An 18,625-nucleotide genomic window follows, 5' to 3' on the forward strand; every position below is an offset into this window, starting at 1 on the left:
CAACATGACTTCACTTCACTTCCATCTTTCAGCCTCGCCTTCAACATCACCTCCTCGCATGCCTCACACCTACCCGCCTCGGTCAAAACTGCCTACCTCACTTCGATTCGACCTTCATCTATCTTGATACCCATGTCATCTTCGGTCTTCCCCATTAGCACATCGAACCAGCATCGTCTTACTACATCGGCTCATTGCCTCTACTCATCGACATGCACTACCGCCGACAGCACCGCGGCACAGGCATCAACCTCTCTGGCACCGGCTCGATTTCCCTTTGGCTTTCGACAGTCTGACGCCACTCCCGATCGTATGCGCGTCGCGAAAGTCAAGTTGTGGCATAGGGATGCATGACAAGGCTGCATGGTTGGCCCTTGAGTTGGTAGCGGTCTGGATCAGAAGGACTGGCAAGAGTGAAGGATCGGTGGTGTTAGGTTCAGCCACTGTCACTGTTGGACACGTTCACATCGGATATTGAAGCCATCTCGAGAGTGCCTCGAGACAACAAGGTTGGAGGATAGACAGTCAATGGCGCTTGCGCTACACTGGGCCTCTTGTTGTTCTCTTGAGTGTCTTCGGACCCCAGGATGGTTGATCATCTTATCTGAACCGGATGGCGGCTTCTTAGAAGTTCAGGTCAATTCTGGGGATGATAGTGTGGTGTCGGCAATTTCGACGAGCACTATTCTTGACATTACTGCTGGTGAGCCCTGGGTTGGTGGATGGTTGGACTTGATGGGATTTGGTGGCGGTGGTGGTTGGGTGACTCAACGGGTGGTAGGATGGTACAAGGACTTGGTGGTGTTTGGATGTCTTCTGGGTTGGCTGGATGGAACATGGACTTCTTGTATGGGTTTCAACTCCAGGGTTTCAACGGTGGTATTGGTTAAGCTTAGCTGGCATCCTTGGGTCCTCAAATCAACCAACGTTGCCATTACATCTTGTTCACTTCTCGACTTCATACTTGTTTGGCTTCTCAAGTTCTTAGATTATTACCTTTCTAACTCCTTAACACCTTAAGTTCTTAATTTCTTGCCTTCTTGCCTTCACACCTCCTACCTTATGCATTCTACATCGCCGGTGTCTCTATCACATTCTACAGATTTTGTTAGTGCTACCTTCGAAGAACTTAGCATTCCTTGCTGTTGAAGCCTAAAGTAGATAATTTAATATACAACTTAGGCAAAGACGTGCGCCACAGCATGTACTTAATCTCTTATATCTCTCTTAACCTTCCTTAGGTGGCATTCTTCTCTGTAAGAAAGAGTGTAGGCGCTACACAGCAGGTAAAACTTCTACAGCGCGTGCATGTGCAAAGCAGGAGATATGTACCAAGCAACTAATGCAAGCATCGCACCTTCTATCATCAATTCTCTCTCTCAACTCGCTAGTCTAGACTTGTGCTCTCTCTCCTCCTTCTTCCAGCGCGCCGCTCTCTTACACACGCCATATACTCCGTATCCTCAGCTACCAACCCACCCATGCCCATCGCCCTCCACTCTCCCTCCAACGCCTTCTCCGCATACGCCATCCTACTCTCTTCCGAGCGCATACTACCCGGCGTTTTCTTCTTCTCCTTCCCCAGCACCTCCTCCTCGCCGCGCGCCGGGTCCGAACACACGTACCATCCCACTATGGGCTCGTACTGGATACGCAAATGTTTGACAATGCGGTCGTGTTTCGCGCGGCGGTTGCGCATATACGCTTCGTCTTGCGCTGCATCGCCGAGCTGGAATCGTATTTGCGCGGCGCGGGCGCGGACATCGGGGGCGGAGAGCATGATACATGCGGCGCCCATGATGGGGTACGGTGCTGTTACCAAAGGAGGAAGATCGAGGTGCAACGGTGACGGGGTGAACAGGTCAAGTTTAGAGAGTTGGGTGGATTGCATGGCTTGCGTCATTGTCTTGGATGTGTTAGCATTACTGTGTGTAGGTAGGGGTGGCGATGCATGGGAGGGATGTACCATCTTCTCGAATTCTTGCTTATCGCATTTCAGGCAACACGCGATGCTCTTGTATAGACACGCTTTCCGCTGTGTCTTCTTCTTGCAGAAGTAACATATTTCGCCTAGCCATTTTCGGCGGCACGTGTAGATGCGCGTGTTCTTCGGTAGGACGATGTCGGCATGGCGTTTGAGAAGGTTGCGCGCGTATTCTTCGACTATGGCGTTGAGATGTTTGTTTGTTGCGGCGAGCGTGTTGAGAGGGTAGGTGGAGAGGGTGGGATTGAGGTTTGGCTCGGTGTAGGAGAGTATGCTGAAGAGAATCTCCGGTGGGAGACTGGTGAGATCCGGCATCTTGGGTGGTGTTGTTGCGCGACAATCTGGGGAGTTTCTGGTGTTGCGACGACATCACTCCCAGCGGCTTTAGGCGGCGGGGTTAAGCTAGTCGTGTCGCACGATGATGCGCATCGTCGAGCGCATTTCTATCACCTCACAACGACTGTCGATATTCGTGAGTTGCTTGAGGAAGAAGTCGTCAATCCAGCATGTATTGCCGATCACCTTCGCCCTTTTGTAGGCCATTCATGCCCATCTGCCACGTCAACATGCCTAAGATGCACCGAGCATGGCCGAGCGCGAACCTTTCAGAAGTACGGTCGGACTCTCCTGAATGTCGCCTATCACTGTCTCAGCGATGACTGGCTATTGGGTTCCGCTGAGGGCATAGGAAGATGTAGGAACTGTTGTTGTATAAGTGGAGACGATTTCGAAGCCAGTAAGGTCCATTGCCAGCTCTCCCTCATACCTGGAATTCACACAGCTTCATGCCAGATACCGCCGGATACTTCAGCTCGATACGATTAATTATGTCACACACATATACCCTCTCAGCCCATCCAACGGTCACCCGCAAGAGATTTAGTGCCACCCACGGGCCTGGACATAACGAGAGTGTGCTCGAATAGACGTACCTCTTAGCGGGTTTGACCGTGCTCATAATTAGCCCTACCCACTGATTCTACCGTTGTGGGACAAGGCGGCGTTGAGCTGCATCATGAGAACGACAACGCGCTATGGTCAACTTGGCTGGTACCAGTGCTCGGATCAAGACGAGTAAGATTACATGAAGGAATGGAGGATCCAATCAAGGCTTTGCGCCGTTGTGCTGCTGATGCTGCATGCAAGGAGCTCCTTCTCAGGCACTCACGTCGGCAAAGGTAGGCGGAGAGCATGCCTCCAGCTTACTATAGTCAAGCGAGCGAGCCCGAGGTACTGGGTACGAAGCCCTACTGTCTGGTCAATGTGGCTCAACGGCTGGGGAACAGGAGTCGGTTAGGCTAGTTTCGATGGTAGGGCAGAAAGACGGCCGCTTTACTCCCCATATACCCTATTATGACCCCGTCAGCTCGTATAGTGGAGAGCCACATGGCGCTGCCATCCCACGCGAATTCCAATTTAGACTCAAGTTGCATCACCCACGGGATGGAGGCATCGGCGCTCCTCACTACGTTCATATCCTCAATTGGTAGAGTTGCTATCACCTGTCTTTGGCCCTCCATTGGCTCTTCCCGTTTTCAGCCTTGGTGTCACGAGACACGATCAACTTGCATCTCGCAACAATGATTGGATATACTCCGCCTTGTCAACGGTCTCCTTGTCGGTCCACAAAACCTTGCAGATTTCCGGGTGGGCCAACGAAGCGCGGCAGAAGCAGCCTAGTTTACCAATCGGCTGGGAACCTGCACGGAGCCTCCCTCGCGGCTCGGACCATCATCCATCAGCACGCTGCCGAGTTTCGAGAAAGCTTTGCAAGCATCACGGATGAAATTTACCTATTGTGCAAGCGTGTTACAAGTGAAGGCGGGCCAATGGGCGCCTGACCAATCAGATAAATCTCCTAGCCAACAAGTCTGCCTACGCCCTTCCCGCATGCGCAGACTACTCATGTGCGCAAAGAATTGTCTCGATTCGATTTGCCACATATCGGCATCTACCCTGACTGGCGCGACACCAAAAGGGCCGACTCCCTTCCTGGAGAACTCATGCCTCCACTATAGCGTTCCCGCGGGACGAGACCCGCTGTCTATCGTGAGTCAGACCGCCAGTGGTTCGATTGAACAAGTCCTAGAGAACGAAAGCTAGAAAATGTATGGCACACGCCCCTTCTGGAGGCGGCCCGCATGCTTCGGGGGCACAGGGCGCATGGTGCCTGGATGCCTGGGGCAACAACAGGGTCCGCGAGGATTGAGGTGAATGATGGAAGGACTACTGGATATGTCCCTCTCTTCTTAAATCGCCTCTGCGCCCACAATCATTCATTGTCTTCCGCTTTCCATGCTCACACCTCAACTGACCATCAGGCCCTTTCTTCATCCGTCTTCGTTTAACATCAACCTGATCCCGCATCAAGTGACTAGGCCAAAAGCCATCGACGTATCACACGCCCTTGTATCTAATCACATTCTTCAGCCGCTTTCTTGTGATCTAGGCTATCCCTTCCTTTCCTTGACTCCGCTTTCAGGAGTCACTCGCTGCACACAGCCTCTTCACATCTCACTAGTCTACTCAAGACAAGATGAGCGGCTCACAGTATCGCCCAGGCGGTAGCTCTGGCGGATCAGGCTACAATGGCGGCGGTGGAGGTAACAGCAGTTCTTGCAATCACTCGCACACGAACGTAAGATAGTTTGACTGTCTATTGAAGCTCGCCGCTGACAAGACGCAGTCTACTTGGAGAGGAGGCGCGTCTACCTCATCTACACAAAGCAATAGCTACGACCCAAACAACGATTCTGTCTACGCACGAGTGTCTCGCCCATTGTACCCGAACGGCGCGGCAAACGACTACGCTGCGTACACCGCACCTCCTGCTCCAAGACCCCAAGTTCAGCAAGCTCGCGCCTATACCACCCCACATCAGTTTGAGACGGGCCACTCGTCCTCTCACTTGCCTGTATTCCCTTACCAATCATCCGAGAGCGACTTTTACTCGTCGCCGCCGCCTCACGCGTCTTCCTCGACAGGTCACCGTACGCAACCGGAGCAGGGACAGTATCCGTACCAGTCTCCCAGTGGCGGTGCTCATCCGATTCAGACTGCGCAACAGCGCTCCGGGCCCTACGAAGCCATTGGCTACATCAGACGGGACGGAGCGGTGTACGATAAGGATGAAGTATATGAGGAGTACAGGCCATATGCCCATCAACGTGGACAGCAACAATATTACGAAAGTAACTGACTATCGCAATAAATGACAGCACGACGGTATGATATGGGATGAGAAGAGAACTGGTTTCCTTATATTTATGTCTATGGTTGTTGAGGGCACTGGGGGGCCGGCTGAGGTTCCAGCCCCAGGCGTCTATCTTTTCGGCAGTCATCTTTGGATTCACCTCAGCCTACTATGCTGGCGCTTGATGTATTACTTCTTACGCATGATGATGTTGGAGGATTTTCCCTCCAGCCTCGTTGGCTGCTACACTTTCTTACTTTCAGCTGCTGCCTATCTTTTCGTCTAGACTGTCTGGCACAGTCGTTGTTTCGTTATACCCTATACACGGTTTTTTGCAGCGTATTAGCAAGCAGGTAGTTTGGAGTTTGGTATGCATTCTTGATTTAAATTCCCTCAAGGTGAACTTCGATTTCTCCTCTTCCCGCCTTGAATGTGGTGGTGTTCTTGCGTTCCCATCTCCATCCTGAACCACTTCCGAGCTTCCGTTGAGCCGCATACTGCTCACAAAGTTGCCCGTCCGTGAGGTTGACACGCTTGCTGCTCACCGGAATGCCGACCTAGCTCTTGACAACGTCGCTTACACTCACCGGAATTTAGTCGCCGAGCAGGACTCGGTGACCGGAAACGCATGCATGGAGAAGTGAAACATATTGCCCATCTGGGCTTGGTCTCAATATTAGGAGATGAGGACTGTCGTGTGTTGGAGCTCCAAGAGCCAGTTGATTGTCGAAGGACTCAGGCGCTTATGCAATGAAGTACAGTCCTCCATGAAGGCGTCGATGTGACGCGCGTGCAGAAGTTGAGGACTCGTCCAGCTCATCTCACGTTTCATTTGAAGTTATTGCGATTGACCAAGGAGGTTTATGTCCGTAGACATCCGTGTCGTTGTCCTGCACTGCGACGATCATACCGCAGGGTTCTTTCGTGCTATAGTTGCGGAGCATTCTTCTAATCTGTCGGCAGGTGAGTGCCTCAACTTTTTGCATGCATCGCTCTTACCGATCAGAAGCAATAGAGCGGGGCCAGTCGCTGTCAAGATGGAGGCATGCCACGCAGTGAGCAAAGTGGGGGACTTGGCCGTAAGCCCAATCAAGATTCCATGCGGCTCTGAGGCTACAAGGCAACGGGACCCGAGTGAGAGAAGGGCACATATACTATGGACGCTTAATGCCAGTCGGAGAATGCGTCGTGCGATGGAGATTACCAGTCATTGGCATCCAAGGGAGGGTGATTGAGGGCGCACGGAGGGCTCACGAAGGGCACGGTGGATGCTGCGATGTGGATCCTGCGGTGGGAGGACGGTTCACCAGAACGAGGCGCAAGCTGCAGGCCACGACTCATTCCATGCGGCTCTAGTTGGAGTTACACCTGCGCAAGCAGGGTCGTGCCTATTAGATCACCGTCAGATGTCGTACGGTGTACGGTGGGCCGGCCCAATATCCGGGTTGAGGGTGCGATTGCACTGATTGGTCGTGATAGTTGATTCCAAGCTCTGATAAGCCTGTCGGCTAGTTCCGACACCTCTGCATGATGATCGCGCAGTGCATCCGCACAAAAGCATTGTTGAACAAGATTGTTGCGCTGGCGTCGGCTTCGGCTGACTCGACATGAGACGGGCGCGGGTAGTGACGTGATCTTGACGTGCTTGGCAAGCGATTGGCACGGAACGCATCGCACTAGCGCGCGTCAAGCGTGTTCCCCCGCTTTTGACGTGCCAGGGCTGGGACGTCGTAGCAAAGGAGCCCTCGCGATCTCGTCTTCGTTTCGGCATCTTTTGCGAGCTTTGCTTCACCCTTCGATTCGGAGGACTTCGCGCGCTAACAGTGTGCAGTCGGGCAGCAATGGAGGACATCTGGCGGCCGCCTACAACATGCGTAAGATACCACCTGAGCATTGCCTAGATGGCGTTAGGGCTGAAGCTCGATTCGGGTTGGCTTTCCTGCATGCGGACGGGGGAATCACTACCGTGCAGTTAGATGCATACCGCACTGATCGCTCTAGGTCTTGTCATGGGCTGCAACTAGAGGGGGGGTACGCTCGTGCCGTCTGCCTCCTTCCAGCTGACTCGTGCCCTCGCCATTTGGCCCAGCCGTTCATGCTTGGTGTTGAGCACGACGTGGCGCTTGGAGCACACACGGAAGTTTCGTGAAGCGCCGCTTCGATGATTGGCGTCTCGACCAATACCCAAAGTGCGCGATTTGGAAAGATGCTGGTTCGCTGGGGGCCTGATGAGTCGGCGTGACTGGTGACTGAGCGTGTAGTACGTATCCCCGATGTCTGAGATCTGTTGAGACTACAGGCTTGCCTGGCGATTATCAAAGCCGGTAAACTCACCGGTCCGCGGTCGCTACAGCACCCTCAATGTGGCTCAGACTCTCTCCCTCGAGGCAGATTCCCAAGGCAGATTCTGAGAGTTCCTGCCCTGTAATATTTTCTTGAGTTGGCATTCCGTCGGCCCCATCTCTGCGGCTGTGCTGTTGCAAGAGAATAGTTTCGAAGGCCGAGCATCAGGTGGATATATCTGAAGCTATGCCTCTAACTTTCTTGACGAAGTTTGCACTTCCACAGTCTCGATCGTATCTTTCGTTGTTCTACCGACAAGAGCCGCATCTTTGCCGACTCGCTTTCGACGACCAATCAACCCCCACGCCCGCCATGGAAACGGGCTCACAACACAGCATGTTCCTCCTGGACTCTCAAATTCGCCAGCGAACAACATGCCAAAGCAGTTGGCACACTTCTTCCGAGACGCATGCTCTATTGCCCGCCGCCGGTGTCCAGGGATAGCCCCGCTTCACTTTCCGAGATTTAGCGTCATGCTTGCTGCCCGCCTCTTGTTTTGCATTACGGTGAAGGCAAAGCCCTTTTCGACTTTGACCGACAATCCTATTCCTCCACATCGGAACCAATGATTGGCATCGCCCTTTTTCTTGCCATGTGTAGGCTCGTCGACGTAGCCAATGGATCTCCGCCAGCTGGACGGCCCGAGACATCCAAAGACCTCAGGCAACAAGGATAGATGAACGTTTCATCTGTACCCAATACCTCGATGCCGATAGTATTGGAGCTAGAGCGCGCTCTAGTCTCAGCCCTTGCTTGAGTTGTCCACATGCTCGCGCACATACAGTACAGTTCAGGGTTTCTTAGTGCGACGCAGAGTCCTCCGAACTTCTCGCCTTCTTTTTATGTTTCGAGATCGAGACCGCTGCCAGCATCATGGTGTATCGGGCTCTCGAATGGTCCCTCCGCTAGAATCGAGCTTCCGGGTTGGAGGCATTCGTCGCGCCGCCGGCTCATAACGCGCGGTCCTGTTGGCAGTCAGCAGTCCTCAAGGAACTTACATAGTTCCTCCTGGCCATGACGTCTGCATGCACTTGGAGTCGATAAAGTCCTTCAGTACTGCGGAGGCTCTTTGCCACATAATTTCGAGAAAGCCCCCGCGTTCCGAATATGCTCATTCACATCGAGACGAAGCGTCGCTGGAACATTACGTACGTGAGTCCGAGATCCCTTCATTGGCTATTGTTCCAGCTGAGGTGCGCTGTACTGATTGAGTTCCAGCATCTCGACATCTCGGCATAGTTTGGCTGACAAGACGACGACGCCAAGCACATGTTCATGTGCTTGCACCCGCTCAACCACCGCTGTGCCAGTCAACGACGCCAAAGGCTCATCGATCCCTAGTCATTCAAGGGACCCTAGCGGGGACTACTCGCCTTCCCGTAGTAGTACCACAGTCTTCAGGTGCCGAACGTTCTTACGAAAGCTCCGTCGGCTCTCGGTACGAACTTGCCGGATGGATCCCCGACAGGATGCGGAAGTCGTTCAAGAGGAGGCTCCTCCACCTTATGGATATTCGTACGGACATGAACTTCCTGCAACGCCGCTCCACGAACTTTCAGACAGGCTTATGCTCGCCCCAGAGCTTGAAGGGGATCATGCGTTTGCTGAGCTAGGAGGCCTCGAAGAGCAAATCAACGACGATTCTCTCGACCTTGAAATGAGTCACGCGTTATACTCAGATTTGAGCGAGAGCGATGAGTGCGGTGCGGCCGCCGCGCCACAGCCACCCCTAATTGCCGAAGCGACAATGTTACTCTGGAACTTGAACACCCAGTACCACTTTGCTCCAGCACCCAGTATGACCAGTGGGAGGCAATCTCACAAGTCGTCGTCGTCGTCGTCGTCGTCTTCGTCGCCCGTATCGCCTGTCACACCCAACATCAACGGCATTTGCACCGCTCAGCTCCATTTAAATCCCGATCGTACGGCTAGTATTGTATCGCCACTTGAAGGTTGCCCGCCCAGCGATATCTATTGGCCAAATTCAATTCAGATGGACACAGACTGGAGTAATCATTCGCATGCCAGTCTTCCTATGCTGTTGGTAGCAAGTCCCGTGGAGTCTTTCCGCGATGACGCACACCAACAAGCAAAACGCTTCGAAGTTCGGCAGGATGATTATCTGCAATCTCCGACATTGTTCGATCTTACGAACACTGAGTCATATATTCCCGTTTTCTCATCACCAATTTTGTCAGGCCACTCCTTGCTAGAGCTTCGTTCGCATCGGCATGACGCAACTGGTCTTCGCTTCGGTACTTACGAACGCTCTGATGACCAGGAATGGCAATTTTGTGGTGGATATGAACGACATACTACCAGGGATAAAGACATCAAACATCCGGAATCTGCGGCTGACCAACCGGGATCCCTAGAGTACGCCGATCGCTTCGGAAGAATTCAGAGACCGTCGACCAACTACATTGAACTGGAAGACCATCAAGACCCTCAATTTTGCGAGGCGCCGGAACAAAACGAGGACGATTCTGCTCTAGCGCACTGTGATAAGTGCGGCAAATCATTTCGTGGCAGGTAAGCTTTGCCCTCTCGGAACTCGCTCATGCGTAGGTATTGACTTGACTACAGGTATCGGAAAGGCAACCTGCGACGGCATAACATTGCCTTCCATGGCCCACTCGCCCTCGCCGTCAGGTCCACATGCCGCGTTTGCAAACGGGCTTACAAGCGGGCGGATGCGACCCGTAAACACGAATGGAAGAAGCACCGTATGCTGGACGCAATGCCCAAGAAGCGAGCGAAATAGTGGCGCCAATCGCTGCGATAATGATCGACTGCAACGATGGATATCTTGCAGTGCAGATCGAGAGCTGGGGTCTCTCCCACCCTGGTGGTATGAATAGCTGCTTGCGGCATCTTCTCTTTTCTCTCCTCGGGGCGCACTAGTTGTTCTCTTACTGCGCTGGAGCGCTCTCAATGTATACTAGCGCAAAAGCGCGTCTTCGACTTCATAACTAGAAGTGTAATGATCACGATGTAACTCAGGATGTACCTAACCAATCATGTGGTCACAATGACATCAGAATCTGACCTGCCCGGAAGGAGCCTGGTAGGAGCCCCATACCTAGTATTCCAAGATCTGGGGCAGGCCAAGTCAGACTACGGAGATGACGACTGAAGAGGCATGCGGCTCTGCGGAGATATCAACCAGTGCGGTTAAAGCCAACATAATGAAAAATGGCGTGAGCTCGATTAGGCGCCCCATCTGCCATGTCGGGTACCAGATGCAGGTGTTAAAGCAGCTCCGCGTAGCACCTAGCAATGTTGCTAACGTCTGGCAGTCCCACGTGGCGGCGCTTGCAGACCCTCGCCCGTCCAGCCCCATGATCCCAGCAAAGCCAGTGAGACCAACAAAGCTTCGCCGTTTTGTCATCTTTCGGTACTAGGGGCGCATCGGATGACTGCCATTGGCCACTTGCGCTGCGGTGCCGTTGTATCCGTGGCCGTGGACGCTGAAGAGGGCGGAAACGACAGATCACATGTATACTGTAGACCGTCTCACTGGGCTCCGATAGGTATGCTTTCGAGTCCCCCTAGTGATTTGAGTTCAGTCGGTCCGGCAAAGTACCCGTACTTGATTAATGGTATACACAGTTGGTCCGATAGGCTGCTGATGGGCAAGCCTGAGCCGGCTCTTGAGGCTGACACATTCCCCATTCCATGGGACGGGGAGCTGTCAGAAGGATGAGTACTAAAATAACCGTCGCGCTTCGTACTGATGATGCCAACGCATCCACCGCTTCCAAATCACCAGCGATCACCATAGCGGATGATACGCACATGCCACATGTGAAGCTTTCACCGCCGCGCAGGCGGAGTCATAGAGTCGATACTTCGAACACGCGTGATGTGTAATGGATCGTCCAGGAGGGAGGGCGGACGCCGATCATAGCATATGCAAGATGGCTGTTTGGGCTTGTTACCAAGCTTCGCGGCTGACAGATCTCGGAGCTAGTAGCTACACAAGTAGAGTCATCCTATTTGGCAAGGACGCTGCGGAGATCTCGATTCCGTGGTTCTGTATCAAGCGACTTTGCGCGCATGCAGGGCGAGGTAGAATCCCGCATCACCACCCTTTCTAGTGAATGGTACCCTTCAAATTGGATGGAATGTGCAGGAGGGCGGATTCTCATGATTTGCACCGGATAAATAGCCAGCCCTCTAGAGCGGAGTATCCCTGCAACGGGGCGTATTCCTTCACCTTGCAGTAGAAGCTACCACAGATATGGCAAGTGATCCTGGAGTTAGTGTGACGGAAAGTCTCGCCAAAGCACCTGAGCAGTAGTAGTGCTGCCCTATGCCAGCCCTCCCAGCTGGACAGGCGCCGTACGTTAGCAGTAGAAGGCTATGCAGTCTGCGTTTCGGAGACTGGGAACCTGACTCCTCCAATCATTGTAGATGAATTCCTCAGATGGGTTCAGTAGAGCGCTTTGGTATGCTGGTCAGGAATCTGGGAAGTTCTCGCGCCAAAGATTGAAGGACAATGATGGTGATCTCTCCGGAGCTGTGATCGTCATGCCACAACAGGATGGGCTGCACAGGGGCGCGGATGCTATGCGCCAGCGGCTTGACGACGAAGGCAAGGCCTCATCCGTTGATGTGGCTAGAGTGGCAATGTCCACCCAGTCTCGCGCGGTGGACTACTGGGCTGCAAACCTTGGAATGCGCGGGGCAAAGTAACAGTCACCGGGTGGTCTATTTCCAATTGTGCCGAAGCCGTGTCGCACCGGCCCGCCTGCCCACAGAAATCCAACGCTATAATGAGATGCCTGAGCTCTTCACGGAGGTGGTAGTATACCGTCTTCCTATTGGTACGCGCAGAGCCTCATCACGTGATGATAAACGGGGCACAGAGATAGGCCCGGGCGCTATCCACGCTTAATTCCCACTTTGAAGATGGCGCGATGGAAACGCACTGTGTGCACACTCGTAGCTGCATGCGGGGCCGAGGCAACTGCATGACGTTTTCGCTTGTTGGACTCAACACCCAGTTCGCAGGAGCGATGACCTGCCATGGAGCAAGTTCTCGTGGATATAGCCTAAGCAGTGGAAATATAGCTTCCGAGGTCACTTGGGCAGCATCGCAGGGAGCGGAAGCATCGTAGAGACGCCCTATGTGTCCAGGAAAGCTCAACCACAATGTTTGCTGGCTAGCTATTGTTCCATTGTATTTGCCAGGCGCCAAGTCCTACTTGCATTAGCATGCTCAGCTCACATGGTGACACGGCATTCTATGTTAATGAATGGCAGTCGTTGTTGGCCCGTTTGTCCAGCAATGAGTGTTGGGTGCGTCTGCAGCTGAGCACAGGCGGCAGGCGGTCGTTTTTCGTTTTGGCAACGCTCACATCTCACAGATTGAACGCTGGGTGTGATAGCACTGCTCAACTGAGCCTGCACCCCCTCTATCTGCTACCAGAAGAAGCTTTCCTGTCCAATGGTGTGTAGGAATCATGCTCTGCACGTTGCGCGCAACGCGTGCCAGTCTGAGAGGTGGGTGTGGTGGCCTGGCGGCAGACCAGCCCCGAACCGACGGTCTCCAACGCCACAGCGCTTGGTATCCACAGTCAATCTTGAGATTCGTAGGCAAATCGACCCGCTCAAAAGACAGCTTCCCGGGCAATATTGAATGTATTCGGTCGCCAGCATAGAATAACGTGTGTAGTCATCGCAGTTGACCTTTTTTTTGTCTCCATTGAGAGCGGCAATCGGTACTCTGGCAGGTAGGGGCCCGTACAATATGCGGGTTCATGTGCCGCACCGAGGGGTGCGTATAGACGCAAAGGTGAGCTGCTGCAAGCCGTGTATGCACCCTCGCACCCTTCCCCATATCGGCGCTGGATGACGTCCGAAAATCTACGCGGATCAAAAAGCCTAGGGGCCCGACGTTGTGAATCCAGTCTTTCGCGCCGTCTGGTTCAACCTAGCAGTCGGCCTCGCTGCGGGCCTTTGTGTACGTGAACAGCCCTGCTGTCGCTGCTTTTATCATCGTCAATCTGGTACATGTGCCTCGCACACATGACTGTTGAAGGCGCCCCGGTGCGGAAGGCGCCGGTCAAATCCGATACGAAGGGCAAGGCTCCAGGCCTCACGACCACTCATCACCACGTCGCTGTGGTTGATCGACTTGTCGCAATGGATTGGACGATCTCGCTGAAAGCTCCAGGGGTAGTTACTCAGTATACCAGAAGCTAGCGCACGCCATCCTTCCTTGTCGGAACAGGCAAACAGGCATACAATTGACAACGGACGTCGGACCCACATCTTACACTCTGGCCATATACATGGTGTCGCAGAGCCAGATCAAGCCTCTGGAGGACTGTTTCGTTCCGCTAGAGACGTTTTGCGTTATCCATATCAGCGACTTACCCATTCATGACTCGGCTTGATGTACATCTTGGGCTAACTGCATAGCGTGTCCGATCGTCGTACGGTAGTCCTCCAGCAGGCACAAGACCCAAGCACATATCATCCATATGCCCCCTTCATATACGACTGTCGCCAGATACCACAGCTCCTCTTCACCCTCCTCCTCTTGCAAGCCTTCGTTCAACTGCAAGCCCACGCGCTTCGCTTGCCATACCTGTCGATCATCCTGGGGTCCGAGATAAAGGTTGCTGCAAGCAACGAGCAACCATACCGTTGCTGAGCGGAGTCTTGGGCTTGAGGAATAGAGACCTCAACACGCAAAGCTCTCCGAGGGACCGGCCGTATTGCGAAGGGCTTTCCCGCTGCCCCTCTACTTGCTCGTCACCTTCTTCAGGCTCATCAGCTTCGACGACGACGGCTCCGACACAGCGAGGCCTAAAACAAACAACCACACACCTTCTCTTATACCTCCTCTTTATTGAACGACTCGAACCCGTGCCCATCGCCGCCGTGCACAGACCTAACGACCACACAACGTGAAGCGGACGAGGCTCTGGACCTGGCATTACGACATCGACATCATTGGACGTGTTCGGTACTTCGTCACACCCTGATCTCTTCATCTCCAATTGCTCATCGGACTAGTGTCTTCTTCTCGCGCCCTGCAACATCAAGCAAGCGGCTTGACAATTGCACTGGCCCCCAACTCGCATTACAACCCGTCAATCCTTGTCGGTAGAAATCGAACACCACACACCCACTCACCCCTCGTGCGTGAGTCCGGCGGATAACAACCCCTTGGGCAGATCTGCAAACGTGCTGTGGCAACCTCCTCTTGGATTCCACCACCTTGACAAAAGTTTGAAACAAGATGGGTTCACATGAGCAGTATCGGCGCTCTCCACATGCGAGGCGGCCTTATTATGGACACCCAGACGTCGATGATAGCGAGAGATCCTGGAATTTACATGCTAGTAGTCATGATTTTGCACCCCAAGACAACATCGCCGACCAGCCTCTCCAGTCCTACAATCCGCAGCACTCTTACCAGCCGGCTTTATCCTCCATGGATCCTGGTATCTTAGGACAGTACCAGCCACACATGTGGCCGCACCCGGAAGGGAGTCCGCAGCAGGGGCAGTCGTGGGACGAACGATACCCAAACTCGGCAATTGTTCAAGATGCGTCGAACTACCAGATCAACGCATTTGGTGCTCCGGGTGATTGGCATGCCGATCAAAGATATCCTCTCGAACAGGGCGGCGCCTCCGTGCTTACGGTGAACAACCACTCCGAGAATCGAAATATATCGAGTAACGCTTTCACTTCTCTTGCGGGCTCGTCCGCGCAGAACTCTGATCACCTCCAGCAAGCGAAGGCTGTCGTTGACGGCCAGACGTTCCAGAACACGATACTGTCGAGCTATTCTAGCTGTGGTACTGTTCACCACAACCCTCATCCGCTTGGTCCTAGGCAGTCCGACACGACCCTCTCTAACGCGGACCTTCAACAGGAGCCGTGGTCATTTTACCACCCAGTCGATGTGTGCTACGAGCCAGTCTTTCTTGAAGGAGCACCAGGGCCAGATTTGCAAGAGACTCCATATATGGCGCTTTCGACAACGGACTATGTCAGTGAAAACATGGAGAACAGCGTCGTCACTGAGCGTCCAGGCGCGAATTACCCACAATATGCCGATGCCGACCAGATCCCACCTTACAATCTGCCCTACTACACTCGCCCTATCCAAATTGATATCGAAAGATCTGCGACTCCTTTCGAGACCCCCTCGACCACGCAAGGCTCTTCTCAGTGGGATTTAGGCCTGGACATTCCAATGCAAAGATCTCATTCCACGCGCTCTTCTCTGTCCAACGCGTCCTCATCCGGTCCTCCACCGACCCACACTCCGGAGGTAATGTACTGCGAAGTCGTCGACTGCAAGCAGTCGTTCACCGGTCTGTATTCAAGAGGCAACCTCGGAAGACATAGGAGATTAGTTCATGGAACGGGCAGCCGGTATGTGTGCGGGGACGACACATGTGCCAAGGAGTTCAGGCGACAGGATGCTCGACTCAAGCATTACAGGAAATATCATCCTGAGCTTGCTGCCGATAGTCCGCTTGTCCGTCGTTCGTCCGCTTCTAGGCCCACGCGCAGACACCAGGAAGTCGAATTGAGCAACATGTCCGGTTGGGCCACCTGAAAGGCTCTTTGAAAGAAGGGACCATGACCCCGGCCCAAAACATTCTTGCAAGCAACAAAGACACCAAGACCATCTCTTTTTCCTTATTGTGATGACCTGGTTTCTCTCCTTTGGTTATCGGTTCGACGAAGGGTAAGGGTTATCCTCAATAAATGTAGCGCTACGCTTTTCTCCTATGTTGTAAACTGTCACACCCACACCATGCTCGGCACGCTTCGTTAGTGCCATTTCCTATGTTGCCCATAACGTTAACGCAATCTGTAAACCAACCATGCACAGCCGCTCCTTGTATAAGCCCGTGTCTTTTGTTCTATCGCCTTATTTTTGTTTGGGATACGTTTGCGATGAAAAGTCTTGGTGTTGTTGTATGTCTTGATCAGTTGTCGTTGGGAACGTCATACCGGCGCCGGCGGAGTGGAGCCGTGGAGTGATCCTCCATCGCTTGGTTAGGCCGACCACGTGTCGTCCTCCAGGCAGCTACCTCGCCGCGATAGTGCATGAGAACAAAGAAGAAGTTCCGGGTGACTATGCGCATTCCGAAAGGGCGACGATGTCGTTCAGAGATGGTTGAGTATGCTGGAGTGGAGTCGAAGGGGTCAAGTTTCGCGTCGCACTAGGTCGTGACTCAAGGGACCGAGAGCAGCCGGCGTCACCCAAACTTTGAATCTTCGACAGCCAGCAGGCTTTCTTTCCGATGTAGCCAACGAGATGCGACTAGCTCCATGTTGGTAGCCGGCTGCGCTGGCCAACAAGACAAGGCCACCTACCAACGTCTCGGGCGACTGGAAGTGCGTCGCGCAAGACAGCGGTCGGGTAGCCACTACCAAGGATGACACGGTGCAGCGGGAAGTCGTGAACGGGCAGCTGCGTTCCGTAACACAAGGTACAGGCTACATGCCTTCCAGATATTCGTACTTCGATGTTCGACGAGATGAGAGGCAAGACCGTCGATCACTAAGAATGAGGCGAGGGACATATCCAGGTACGTTGGAAGCCGCCCAGCTTCCTCCTCACGAAAGTTGGCTGACTTGCTGTTGCTTTTGCCCGTAGGCCTGTAGCACGTTTCGAGTAGAGGCTAACGAACTCACCCGTGTGAGTCCGATGCCTGTAATGACAGACACTGCTTCATATATAGCAACGATCCCTCCCATTAGAGATGGATGCCTACGATGGCGCAGCGTCTCGCTCAGTCGGCCTGGAGTGGGCTCGTCAGCTACGGGACGCCTCACGACGTTCCATCTCTGATTGGTTCTATCGCTCTCTGTTCTTGAGTCTTCTTCTTCATCCACAGCGACCGGCATCCAATGGAATCGAGGAGGGTTGTTGCCTTGGTATCACTGACTGGTCTTGTGTGAGTCAGAGCTCTGGAGACTAGCAATCCGGAAGAGATAGTGCTCGACCAGAGGATCGCCACCAGCTTTGACGTACACGATTTATGCGCAGACTGTGGTGTGTTCGCGGACACCTACGGTCGACTCCAGGATCTTGGTTGAGCGAGTCGGGCTGGATGGGCTGGGCTCCTTCACTCTTGCAGGGGCCACGTTCCAGATATCATTTGGATGTATGTGATTAAACACTAGAAACTATCTCAGCTGAAGCCCATTCGTGCGATCACAAACTTTCCATACCATTCCACCAAGCTGACATACCATGCGCTGATGCGATGGCGTGCGATCCAAGCGCATAGCCATATTCCTAAACTGTAACTTTTTCATCTCGTGATAGAACTTGCTCGCGTCTTCCGATACTAAAGAGGCGAGATCAGAATGTTGAGACCCCTAGATACAATAGTGATCGTAATATTGATCTAAACGGACGCCACATCCACCTGCAGGGCCGTGGGGCGCAGCTGGATCCAAGACTCGGCATCGTCAACGAGAATCGGCCACGCCGAAATATTCTACGCCACTGCGTTCAAGAAAGAGAGAGGTTTGCAACAAATGTCTTTAGATATTCTCTTTTAATAATTTTGTACGCATGTGTGTGAGGCTTGATGCTAGTATGCAGGTGATGTAAGTATCCGTAATGGTTGCATCCCGCATATGCATGACGCGGTGGTCCTCCTGAGCCTACGATCAGTGGCTTGAGAGCGTTTTTTAGGAGTTCTAGGGTACGAGTTCTGAATTTCATGAGAAAATGACTTGTCGCCACTCTCCGACAGTCGAAAGGACCACGGTGATACAAAGCCGATTTTACAATGTGATCTTCTCAGCACTACATGTACATTGTATAGTGCTTCCGCTCAAGACAGTGCTTCATGACCAAGCCAAACGTACTCGGGTAGTATTGGTGCCCAAACTCTAAAATCATTGCCTTACAACACTTTCCCAATTCTTGGGTATCAAGTTAGTTGTTCTAGCAGCCCTGCTCTATAGTTCGTTCAGGTGGCGGCTGGCACCTTTGAGCTGCAAGGTCTTGTTGTCACTGCATCAAAATCGCACTTGTGTTTGGATCAACGACGCATATGGCGACGGATCAAAATGCCGTCCTATGGCGATCAATCGTCCTACACCTC

At 53.1% G+C, this 18,625-nt stretch overlaps 5 protein-coding genes across 5 annotated transcripts; 3 read left to right on the forward strand and 2 right to left on the reverse strand.

Moving 5' to 3' along the window:
* Positions 1-1,735: 1,735 nt before the first annotated feature.
* BKA58DRAFT_282052 (uncharacterized protein) lies at positions 1,736-2,299 on the reverse strand (the record flags this gene model as incomplete). The annotated part of the gene is made up of 2 exons (XM_046166832.1): positions 1,736-1,906; positions 1,967-2,299. Coding segments are annotated over 2 exons (504 nt in total), but the record flags the coding sequence as incomplete, so codon positions are not given.
* Positions 2,300-4,304: 2,005 nt separating this feature from the next.
* On the forward strand, positions 4,305-5,310 carry BKA58DRAFT_45288 (uncharacterized protein). Its single transcript, XM_046174436.1, has 2 exons — positions 4,305-4,622; positions 4,671-5,310. Exons 1-2 carry the CDS (start codon positions 4,521-4,523, stop codon positions 5,181-5,183), a joined length of 615 nt encoding a protein of 204 aa, XP_046021489.1. The 5' UTR covers positions 4,305-4,520; the 3' UTR covers positions 5,184-5,310.
* Positions 5,311-6,579: 1,269 nt separating this feature from the next.
* On the reverse strand, positions 6,580-7,624 carry BKA58DRAFT_405501 (uncharacterized protein; the record flags this gene model as incomplete). The annotated part of the gene is made up of 3 exons (XM_046171905.1): positions 6,580-7,040; positions 7,314-7,426; positions 7,512-7,624. 3 exons carry the CDS (start codon positions 7,622-7,624, stop codon positions 6,580-6,582), a joined length of 687 nt encoding a protein of 228 aa, XP_046021490.1.
* Positions 7,625-8,973: 1,349 nt separating this feature from the next.
* Positions 8,974-10,284, forward strand: BKA58DRAFT_443833 (uncharacterized protein; the record flags this gene model as incomplete). Its single annotated transcript, XM_046174011.1, has 2 exons — positions 8,974-10,052; positions 10,107-10,284. The coding sequence occupies 2 exons, from the start codon at positions 8,974-8,976 to the stop codon at positions 10,282-10,284; spliced, it is 1,257 nt and encodes a 418-aa protein (XP_046021491.1).
* A 4,491-nt stretch (positions 10,285-14,775) lies between these two features.
* BKA58DRAFT_443834 (uncharacterized protein) lies at positions 14,776-16,110 on the forward strand (the record flags this gene model as incomplete). The annotated part of the gene is made up of 1 exon (XM_046174012.1): positions 14,776-16,110. The coding sequence occupies one exon, from the start codon at positions 14,776-14,778 to the stop codon at positions 16,108-16,110; it is 1,335 nt and encodes a 444-aa protein (XP_046021492.1).
* Positions 16,111-18,625: the final 2,515 nt, after the last annotated feature.

This window comes from Alternaria rosae (assembly GCF_020736505.1).
Source record: "Alternaria rosae strain MPI-PUGE-AT-0040 chromosome Unknown BKA58scaffold_10, whole genome shotgun sequence".
In the NCBI taxonomy this organism is placed as follows: Eukaryota; Fungi; Ascomycota; class Dothideomycetes; order Pleosporales; family Pleosporaceae; genus Alternaria; species Alternaria rosae.

Excerpts from the sequence above, each read along its gene's own strand:
- BKA58DRAFT_45288 (XM_046174436.1), top strand. The coding sequence starts at position 4,521 with ATGAGCGGCTCACAGTATCGCCCAGGCGGTAGCTCTGGCGGATCAGGC. Across the intron at positions 4,623-4,670 it reads GCAATCACTCGCACACGAAC|TCTACTTGGAGAGGAGGCGC; the intron begins GTAAGATAGTTT and ends GACAAGACGCAG.